This window comes from Drosophila suzukii, unplaced genomic scaffold, assembly GCF_043229965.1.
Source record: "Drosophila suzukii unplaced genomic scaffold, CBGP_Dsuzu_IsoJpt1.0 scf_23, whole genome shotgun sequence".
Taxonomy (NCBI): domain Eukaryota; kingdom Metazoa; phylum Arthropoda; class Insecta; order Diptera; family Drosophilidae; genus Drosophila; species Drosophila suzukii.
The window spans coordinates 378503-390355 of NW_027255910.1; the positions used below are offsets into that span (position 1 = coordinate 378503).

At 46.9% G+C, this 11853-nt stretch overlaps 1 protein-coding gene across 1 annotated transcript; it reads left to right on the forward strand.

Annotated features, from left to right (window-relative positions):
- The first annotated feature begins 617 nt into the window (after positions 1-617).
- Positions 618-4727, forward strand: LOC139354800 (uncharacterized). Its single transcript, XM_070999044.1, has 4 exons — positions 618-1071; positions 1187-2626; positions 2740-4138; positions 4232-4727. The coding sequence occupies exons 1-4, from the start codon at positions 618-620 to the stop codon at positions 4725-4727; spliced, it is 3789 nt and encodes a 1262-aa protein (XP_070855145.1).
- Positions 4728-11853: the final 7126 nt, after the last annotated feature.

The following is an 11853-nucleotide window of genomic DNA, read 5'->3' on the forward strand; positions in this document are numbered from 1 at the left end:
CATCCTCCCCTCGGATCCCTACCCCCTACCCCAGTAGCTTGGGAGTCGCACATCCAGGGGGAACGGCCACGCCGTTCAGCTTTGTTGGTATTTTTTTTATCCGGGATCGGCCCCGCCGTTCGGTTTTGTTGGGATTCTCTCAGGGATCGGCCACGCTGCTCGTTTCGCTAGTATTTTCGCCGGGAGCAGCCCGTGCCCTGCTTAGGGAACCTACGGAATAGCCCTGGACGGGAGATACCGGCCGCCAACCCAGCCGCCCATCTTCCGCACAGCCCCATATCCGCGGCCGTGTTCGCCGAGAAACTGCGAGGATGGGGCGTACTTTTTGACGGACAGTCAGACCCCGTTCATTTTATAGAACGCATCGAGGAAGGTGCCACTCCCTACAATGTGAGAACGAGTGACATACCGAGGGCCGTCATTGGACTTGTCTCAGGCCGCGCCGAAGGCTGGTACCGGGCATACCAAATGCACACCGAGCCATTGGAAACTTTCCAGAGAGAGTTTCTGGAGTTTTTCTTGCCTCGCGGGAATACTAGAGCCTAGAAGATGCCATCCGGACCAGGCAACAACAAGTGGGCGAGCTCTTCAAAATATACGTAGTGGAATTACGCCTGATGATGCAACGCGCCAAGTACTCACTAGACCAGGAGCTCGAGCGGATCTACGAGATTTGGTTGCCGGAGTACCAGCTTTTCATACGGCGACATGAGTTCTCCTCACTAGAGGGGCTTACCCAACTGGCAACTCCGTTCGAAATTGCACGGGATCTAGACCCCGTTCGACATGCAGCCCCAATTCCAACCGCAAGCTGGAATTCCGACAGGGAGAGCAGCGAAAGACCCACACCTCAACCCCGGAACTTTCTCGCTCCAACGCCCTCTGGACCCAGGAGACCGGCGATATCCAACGGGATGATCGCCCAGGAAGCGGAACCACCGGTTCACACGAGAATGCCGAAACCCACCGCAGATGTACTGCTGGGACTGTGGGAAACGAAGCATCCGTACCATCGACTGCTGCCGCCGGACGGAAAACGGCCAGGGTCGCTGCCCACGTCGGGAGCCCGCGGTGACCCACTCGGTGCTCCCCCATCAATAGATTCCCCACTCCGCCTGGCGGGGGGGGCGGATTGTTGCCAATGTTACCATCGAGGGACAACCTTTCTCGGCAACAATTGACACAGGAGCCTCGCGAAGCTTTGTCAGCGAAGCGATCGCCAAGCGCCTAGACTCAGGAAGAAACAGCAGAGAAGTCCGCTCTCGCATCTCTCTGGCGGATGGATCCCAGAAAGAGGTGACCAAGGCCCTCCGGGCGCAAGTCGGCTTAAACGACCGACCAATCGGGCTGACGCTACTAGTCCTGCCAACAATCCTGGATGAAGTGATTTTGGGCATCGACTTTCTCTGCGCCATCAGCGCAACTCTAATCTGCGGGCAAGTCTGCTTGCAACTAGCCCCACCTGCCACCCGGAAGGTAGAACCAACCCCAGATACGCGGGCGACGCCTACGGCCGCAACCGCGCAATCCCCAAGCACACCCGGTACGCCGCAATCATCGCAAGGCACCGAGGGGGGGACCAAAACAGTTCCAAAGCCTGCTCCGAGGACTCACATAAAGCCAAACGCGCCAGTGCGGAAGACAAGTCCTGACCCCTCGGGACCCCCGTTGTCAAGGAACCCGTCAGGCGACACCGCGGGAACCTGCATCACCACGGAGAACAGGTACGGCCTACAGCCGCAGGCGGACGCCACCACGGCAAAGGAGAAGAACCCGTTTCGACGCCCCTCCACGAGCGCCATGTTGGCCACCACAACGGTGGAAACTCACACGCGCAAACCAGCCACCTCACTTGGGCCTCAGGAACCACAACGGAAAATCAGTGTATATCAGCTGCCAGCCCAGTCGGACGCAGCCAGCGCACGGAAGCACAACCCGTTCCGGAGCCACTGTCCCCACGGACACCTGGCCACTGTAGCGGAGGACCCAACCAGGCTACAGGTGACCGAAGAACCTCACGCCGAGGAAACCGCCCACTTTCTGCAGGGGGAGCTACAGCTTTTCGACGAGCTAAGCGGGCCAACGGAGATCGCCGAGCATACCATCACTCTCTGGGATAATAAGCCACTAAAGCAGCGGTATTATCCAAAGAACCCCGCCATGCAGAGCATAATCAATCAGCAGTTGGACGAGCTATTACGAGACGACCGAATCAAGCCCTCCCGTAGCCCGCACAGTGCCCCGGTGGTGCCCCGGTGGTGCTCGTGCGGAAGAAGACAGGAGAAATGCGGATGTGCGTCGACTATCGACAACTCAACGCACATTCCATACCCGATGCGTACCCACTCCCACGAATCAACCACATATTGGAGCGGCTACGGAACGCCCGGTTCATCTCAACGCTGGATCTTAAGAATGGATACTGGCAGATCCCTATGGCGGAAGGAAGCCGCGAATGCACGGCTTTCACCGTCCCTAGGCGTGGACTCTTCCACTGGAAAGTCGTGCCCTTTGGACTGCATTCTGCCCCAGCAACGTTCCAGTGATTCCTTGACAGCGTCATCGGGCCGGATATGGAACCCCATGCCTTCGCCTACTTGGATGACATCATCGTCATCGGGGCGACGTGGGAGGAACATGCCAGGAATCTCAGGGAAGTCGTCTGACGACTGCGGGAAGCAAAGTTTCGTCTAAATCAAGGCAAGTGCAAGTTTTTCCAGAAAAAGCTGGTATACTTAGGCCACTTGATCATTGAAGAAGGCATCAGGACGGACCCAGATAAGATAGCTGCTATCCAGGGACTACGCCCGCCAACCAACGTCAAGGAACTCCGTCGCCATTTGGGCATCGCATCTTGGTATCGACGCTTCGTCCAGGATTTCGCCTCCATCGTTCAGCCCATGTCCCGACTCCTCAGGAAGGGGGTCAAGTGGAGCTGGGAGGAGCCCCGACAGCAGGCATTTGAGATACTCAAAGCCAGACTAACGGCCGCACCGGTACTGGCCTGCCCAAATTTTGAATACAAGTTCCAGCTTCAGACGGATGCAAGTGATGCAGGACTTGGAGCAGTCCTCACTCAGAGCATCGATGGAGAGGAAAAGGTCATCGCCTACGTAAGTCGACGCCTCAAGCGAGCCGAGGAAAACTACTCCACTACCGAAAAGGAGTGCCTCGCCATAGTTTGGGCCACGCGGAAGCTACGCTGCTACTTGGAGGGCTACCAGTTTGACGTGATTACGGATCACCTCGCTCTCAAGTGGTTGAACTCGATTGACAACCCCACCGGCCGCATAGCCCGGTGGGCTCTGGAGCTGCAACAATACCAGTTTACCGTCCTCTATCGGAAGGGCAAATACAACGTTGTCGCAGACGCCCTCTCCCGACAACCCCTAGGGATGCTTCAGCTGCTCGCGGAACACGGAACTCAGTGCAAATGGATCCGGAGGATGCAAGAAGAAGTCCAGAGGCGCCCCGAAAAGTTTCCGGATTACACTCTGGATCACGGACAGCTGTATCGACACATCGGACACACCTCAGACGTGGGAAACAGCAACCCATGGAAGCTTTGCGTGCCTCGGGAGCAGAGACAACGAGTGCTGGAGGAATGCCACGACCACCCTTCTGCTGGTCACCTGGGCATCCGGAAGACTCGCAGACGGATTGCCCAACGATATTTCTGGCCGGGATTACATCGAGACGTTGTGCGGTACGTCACCAGCTGCTTGGCTTGCCAACAATACAAGGTGAGTCAACGCAAACCGGCGGGCAAAATGCTCACCCGCCATCCCACGGAGCCATTCGCGCTCGTCGGAGCCGACCTCGTTGGACCTATCCCTCGGACCCGACGAGGGAATACCATGCTGCTCGTATTTATAGATGTCTTTTCCAAATGTGTCGAGATCATCCCCCTAAAGAAGGCCACAGCCGCCCAACTGGAGTTTGGATTTTGGGAAAGGATAATATCCCGCTTTGGAGCACCCAGGACTTTGATCTGCGACAACGGCACGCAGTTCACCAGCCGCGGTTTCAAGACATTCTGTCTCACTAACGGCATCAAACTGGAATACACAGCTCCCTATTCCCCGCAGCAGAACCCCACCGAACGGGCAAACCTGACCATCAAGACAATGATAGCCCAGTACGTGGACCAGGATCACAGGACATGGGATCAGCTACTGCCAGAGATCTCGCTGGCCATAAGCACGAGCATCTGAGATAGCACCGGTTTCAGCCCCGCCTATCTGGTGCAGGGTAGGGAACCCAGATTGCCAGGAGCCCTCTTTGATGTGTTCACGCCTGGTCTACACTCGTCGCCGTTGGACCCCACTGAGCGAGCTAAACGACTTCAGGAAGCTTTCCGCACTACGCTGGAAACCAACCAGATGGCTTCTCAGGAACAAGGCCGCCACTACAATTTGCGACGTCGCGAGTGGAGACCCCAGCTCGGATCACAGGTTATGGTCCGCCTTCACCACCTGTCAAAGGCCAGCGAAGGCTTTAACGCGAAGCTTGCTCCTAAGTACTCGGGGCCATTTAAGGTGCTGAAGTTCCTCTCCCCGAATACCGTCAGGATACAACATATGGAAAACAGGAAGAGGCGAACAGCAGGAGTAGGCGACCTGAAGGAGTACCACCAACGCAGAGACCAACTAGGGGACCCTAGAAGCCACCGGAGAGAGCGCGTTCCCAACATAAGGAAGTCGACGAATGTACCCAAAGCATCGTAGTAATAACTTTAGTAGAAAACTAGGTTAAGCTGAGAGTTGTACCCACTAGATAAGTCGATCCTCGCCCTCAGGCAGGGCAAGTAAGGAACGTAGGCCTAGGCTAATTTTCTAGCAATCTACAGATCGGAACTACAACAACAGGATGGAGCCCTTCTACCCAAACTTCGTCGCAGGGGTCTACCAACCGGTCGACCACCATGACTCGGACATGGATACCAACGACGGCGCACCCATCAGCCGGGACTCGGCCCTGTCAGACCGGAGCCCCACACCACCCAGCTTCAGCCCAATCCTCAGCCTCCAGTCACGCGAAGCTTGTAACGGCGACTCCATCTCCACCGTGCCGTGGTCGCCGGACGCAAGCATCGCAGTTAGCGTCGAGCCACCTGCGGCGTTTGAAATTATTCCTCATCGGGGGACGAGCGAGGAACCGGACCTGCAATTATTCCTCAGCGGGGAAGAGGAGGAGGAGGTCCTGCAAGCCCTCCGGGAGTGCCCGGACGCTGGACAAGTCATGGAGGAGGCCCAGTGGACCGTCGCCCCAGTCGGCTGGAGGGTAGACACCCACCAGCGACGACTGCCCTAGTCGCATCCATCCAGGAGCAGGATCGACGGAGGGTGCGCTACCTGTGCCAGATCGAGGAGCATCGGTTCCGAGTCACCATCACCGCCGGGCGGAAGATGATCGTTTCCCTCCACCATAATCACGCTGAAGAAAGGGGGGGGTGTGAGGATGCGTGAAACACACCCTCCACATTTCGCCACTTTTATTCTTTCCGCCACGAAGGCATACAATTGGATATTACGGCACGACGGCCATTTATTTATAAGTTATAAGCATAAGTTAGCCATAAGTCGTTACGCCACGAAGGCAATTTATTTAAGTTCAAACTAGAAGCTAAGCTTATCAGATTTAAATATCGCGCGCACCAGGCCTGGAAAACCACCCAGTGTTGGTCAACCGAGGGCCAACAGCTGATAGCGATAGGCGGAGGATCGATAAGAAACTGTGTTGGAAAACGGAAAAACCCGGAAAACCGGGCTTACATGCGGCCGCAAGGGCGGAAGCTCGCTCTCATTCCCGAATGGCAGCAAAGGCGACCAGACCTAGAAGCGGACTTCAACCCAGAGTGGCACAGCGGCACGAGCGTCGGCACGCCGGATCCAAGGAGTAAGTGGGACACAGACAATAGAGATCAGACTGAGTGCGAGTAGGGGACTAGGAAAATAACTTGTGAAACTACCGAATAATAAAGATAAAAGAGAATGAAGAAGTATGTGTCCGCGTGAATTTTTGCATTTTTCGGGAACCCGCGTGCAGTGAATTGTGCCGGTCGGGAATCGTGTTGCATTAGAGAAGCTTGCTCGGTGCAAACGACCACCCGATCGCCCACAAGGAGCATAGGAAAGGATCGCCTCTGGCCACCCTCTCCTGGGAACCCCGCCCCAAATACGGTTTAGGTAGTCGCGAGCCACGTGCAGTGACCTGTGCCGGTCGGGAATCGTGTTGCGCCAGAGACGATTACTCAGTGCAAACGACCACTCGATCGACCACAGGGAAGGGTCGCCTCCGGCCATCCTCCCCTCGGATCCCTACCCCCTACCCCAGTAGCTTGTGAGTCGCACATCCAGGGGGAACGGCCACGCCATTCAGCTTTGTTGGTATTTTTTTATCCGGGATCGGCCCCGCCGTTCGGTTTTGTTGGGATTCTCTCAGGGATCGGACACGCTGCTCGTTTCGCTAGTATTTTCGCCGGGAGCAGCCCCGCCCTCCACTATACCTTTCGGCTGCCGTGTTGCGCTAGAGCCGCTTACTCGGTGCAACGCGGATACCTTGGCCTCTTTTCCCCGCAAATCCCCGCGGCAACTCCCCGTCCAGTTTCGTTCCTATATTTTTCTACAAATTTACAAAAAAATTTTGCCACGCCCACTCTAACGCCCATAAAGCTTAAATCTGTCTACCGCCGGTAGGTGGCGTATTTAAATCTCGATTTGCTGCTTGCATATCTCCATTTCCCTTTGGTCCCTTTAGCTGAGTAACGGGTATCGTCGAGGTGCTCGACTATAGCGTTCTTCCTTGTTTTTTATGAAAAGTAACGCAATATCTAAAACAGATTTTGAATACGTTACAGAAATAATACCCAAAATGGGTTTAATTGAAACTAAAACAGTGGACTCCACTGCAAACGTAATTAACAAAATCGAATCAAAAAATATTGATACCGATTAACAAACATATTATTATCAATAATTGTTTTTATAATGAGTGTATACATTTTATATAAAGCCTATATGTACCACAATAAGTGTGTATTAAAAAGAGCTATAAATAGAAGCCAGGCCAACGATCTGGATAAGATTTAAATTAATAGAGCACAAACAATTCTTATAAAAATATGTTTCAAAATAAAAATTAAAATCCAATATTTGTAAATGTATGCAATGACATACCAAAATAAGAGAATTAATATTTTGAAATAAATTAAAAATAAAATATATTAACAAACAACATGAATACCACAGATTGCATAAGAATTATTCAAGCCAATCAACCAAATTTTTAGAATAGGGTATTACCCATACTTAGAAACAGAAGAAGAATATATGAATAGGTACGACCTAGCTTTTTCCCCGCTTATTCATTGCAGCGGTTCGCAAAAAGCAATAGTACTGTCTACAGTAAGAAACTGTAAAGTATTTTCGGAAGTAGACATACACCCAGTGCTAGGACATATAAATGTGCTAAAAATTATGCGCAACTAATACACAAAAACAAAATAAATCCTTAGTATGGAATGGGAGCAATTAACTCTCCACATACGAGAATTAAAGGACACATTTGACAAGTCATACAAATGTATAAACCAAAATAGGCCAATACATAAAGACACTATTAATAAACATGCAAAGATTCTTGTAGATTCTTTCAATACTGCAAGAACTTTAGTACATGAAAATAGGGCATCGATAAATAAAAAGAATTGGTCAAAATTATCTAAATTACTGATCAAATTACGTACAAATCTAATAACTGTCAAAGATAGGTATAATTTAAATATATCGATACCGACAATTTTAAATACACCTTTGACAATAGATCAAGACATAGACCTAACAGAAAAGGAAGATTACGATTCGAGCGAAGGAATCGAAACAAAAGAAAAAGATCTACATGATCTAACAATTCCTGCAGTTATAACAATAACAGAAGCAGAAGAAGAAGATATAGAATCAGATGTAAGCGTGCCAGACACAAAAGAAAACATAATGGCAGATCAAGCAGCCCAAAGGGCATATATAAAAGATATCTCGAATGCCATCCCGGAATTTAACGGGCAAAAGATACATCTTCAAAGATTCATAACAGCCTTGAAGTTGGTTAACTTGACTAAAGGCACATTCGAAGATTTGGCTGTAGAAGTCATTAAATCCAAAATAATAGGATCTACACTATACAAAGTACAGAACGAAACATCAATAAATTCAATAATAAAGAAATTGCAAGACACTATAGTCGGCGAAACATCCGACGTAGTCAAAGCGAAAATGGCGAAAACAAGCCAGAAAGGCAAAACAGCCGAGAAATTTACTTCAGAAATAGACAACTTACGAAAGCTACTTGAAGCTTCGTACATTGACGAAAGCCTACCAGCCGAACACGCTGACAAATTCAGCACAAAAGAAGCCATTACCACAATGGTTCAAAATTGTGAGCATGGCCGACTCAAAACAATCCTTGAGGCAGGCAACTTCTCATCAACAAATGAGGCTGTCACCAAATATATACAGTGTAGTACGGAAACGACGGATAATGCCAACGCAATACTATTTGCCAGAAAAGGACAGGCCTATAGAGGTAACAACTTCAGAGGTAACTACCGTGGTAGAGGTAGAGGAAATGGTCGTGGTAACTACCAAAATAATGGGTATTACCAATATAACAGCTACAACAGAAATAGCGGTTACAACCAAAATAATGGTTTTAATCGAAACTATAATAACCAGACCAATAACTATAATAGAGGTCGTGGAAATTATAGACAAAACAACAATTACCAAAATACCAGCAATTACGGCAACACACAACACAACAATAATGTCCGCATTACCCAGCCAGTTTCGGGAAACTCGCAGACCCCTTTAGATACAATAAATTAAAAATACCAACGGTATATACCATAAACCTCAATCTCAATATCTTCGTACCATTTATTAATTCAGAAACAGGAAGGCAGCTTACGTTCCTTGTATATACGGGAGCAAATATTTCACTTTTAAAAGAAAATGCAGATACCTTTAGCAACATACAAATAAAAAATACAATAAATATTCAAGGGAATCATAAAATCCAAAGGACTTGCACCAGTAGAACTCCAAACAGACAAATATATATTTGCATATAATTTTCAAATAGTAAATAAAAATTTTGCAATTCCATGTGATGGAATAATAGGAATAGATTTTATAAAAGAATTAAACTGTCAAATAGATCTTAACCCTACAGATGATTGGTTTATAATAAGACCAAATAATATAGACATTCATATTTATATTCCAATAACATATACTTCTGGTAATAATATAATTCTACTAACAGCCAGATCTCAAGTAGTACGAAAAATCAAAATAATGTCCGATACTGATACTATATTAATACCAAATCAGGAGATTCAAGCTGGTATTTACGTTGCCAATACTATCACATCAAAACAGAATACATTTGTCCGATTACTCAACACAACCAGTACTTTTCATTTGATTAGTATAACAAGTAGGAAAATTAATCAAAGACAATATAGTCGAGCCATCTGTATCAGAATACAACAGCCCACTTCTCCCCAAGAAAACCATTCCGGGTTCAAACGAAAAGAAATGGCGACTAGTAGTTGACTATCGTCAAATCAACAAAAAACTTCTGTCTGATAAATTTCCACTCCCAAGAATTGATGACATCTTGGACCAACTAGGTAGAGCAAAGTATTTCTCATGCCTTGATTTAATGTCAGGTTTCCATCAAATTGAACTAGAAGAAAATTCAAGAAACATAACGTCGTTTTCAACGAGCAATGGCTCATATCGCTTTACGCGATTACCTTTCGGTTTAAAAATAGCCCCAAATTAATTTCAGAGAATTATGACTATTGCTTTTTCTGGACTTGAAGCTTCTCAAGCATTCCTCTATATTCATGATTTAATAGTCATTGAATGTTCCGAAAGACATATGCTCAAAAACCTAAAAGACATCTTTGAAATATGCAGAAAATACAACTTAAAACAAGGGAGAACGCTATAGTCGAGTACCTCGACTATCAGATACCCGTTACTCAGCTAAATGGAGATATGCAAGCAGCAAAGCGAGATTAAAATGCGCCACCTACCGGCGGTATACAGATTTAAGCGTTATGGCGTTAGAGTGGGCGTGGCAAATTTTTGTTTGGATCAATCGATAGGTATTGACGAGACCAATACATTTCAGTTAAAATTTTTTATCTAGCATGCAAATTGCGGGCGTCACAGGTTCTCGCGGTTTGTGGGCGTTTAAGTGGGCGTGGCAAACTTTTTTTTGGGTCAATCGATAGGTATTGATGAGAACAATACATTTCAGTTAAAATTTTCTATCTAGCTTCAAAACTGTAGGAGTTACAGTTTTAGGCGGTTTGTGGGCGTTAAAGTGGGCGTGGCAGTCTACTGAAACAAACTTGCGCTGCGTAAGAAGCTCAGGAATCTGTACGCCAAATCTCAATAGCCTAGCTCTCATAGTTTCCGAGATCTCAGCGTTCATCCGGACAGACAGACGGACAGACGGACAGACGGACAAGGCTAGATCGACTCGGCTAGTGATCCTGATCAAGAATATATATACTTTATGGGGTCGGAAACGCTTCCTTCTGCCTGTTACATACTTTCCGACGAATCTAGTATACCCTTTTACTCTACGAGTAACGGGTATAAAAAGTAGACAAAATTCCTGTGCAGGAAAAGATAAAGTAGAATTGCCTAGGCAATCTCAAGTAAAAGCTTCTAAGCCCAACGTATATAAAGTCAATAACAATGACGAAGTACGTAAAGTAGTGACCTTGAATGTGAATAATAATCTATGTTTTCTCAAACATGGAAAAAAAATTACAGCAAGATATGATATTGGAGATTTGTATACTAATGGAAGTCTTGACTTAGGTCAGTTTTTCCAAAGGCTTGAACTGCAGGCTGGTAAACAAAAAATTACCCAACTCAGAGTGGCACCATGGGAAAATATTTATCTTTGAAAATATTTCAATAGATAAATTTAAAAAAATTGGCAACAAAATATTAAAATCATTAAGAGTAGCGCTACTCAACCCGGTGACCCTAATAACAAGTAATAATGAAAAAGAAGCAATATTGTGTACATTACATGACGACCCTATTCAAGGAGGACATTCAGGTATAACAAAAACCTTGGCCAAGGTCAAAAGACACTACTATTGGAAAGGAATGAGTAAAGACATAACCCAGTACATACGTTAATGTCCAAAATGCCAAATGTCAAAAACGACAAGACATACTAAAACTCCTTTAACATTTACAGAAACACCAGAAATGGTATTCGATAAGGTAATTGTGGATACGGTCGGTCCACTGCCGAAATCAGATCAATGAAATGAATATGCAGTCACCTTAATATGTGATCTGTCAAAATACCTTGTTGCCAAACCAGTACCTAATAAAAATGAAAAAACGGTAGCAAAGGCTATACTCGAAGAATTTGTTCTAAAGTACGGTCCAATAAAGACGTTCATTACGGACATGGGAACAGAATACAAAAAAATTATTAATCGAACACCTATGCAAAAACTTAAATATCAAACATATAACATCGACAGCACACCACCATCAGACTGTCGGAACTGTGGAACGAAGCCACAGAACCTTTAATGAATTTGATGATTTGATTGGGATATATGGCTAAAATATTTTGTTTATTGTTTCAACACGACACCCTCTATGGCACATGATTATTGTCCATATGAGTTAGTGTTTGGTAAAACTACAAATTTGCCTCATCATTTTAATAGCATAGATAAAATAAAACCTCTATATAATGTAGATGACTACGCAAAAGAATCTAAGTTTAGACTAGAACAAG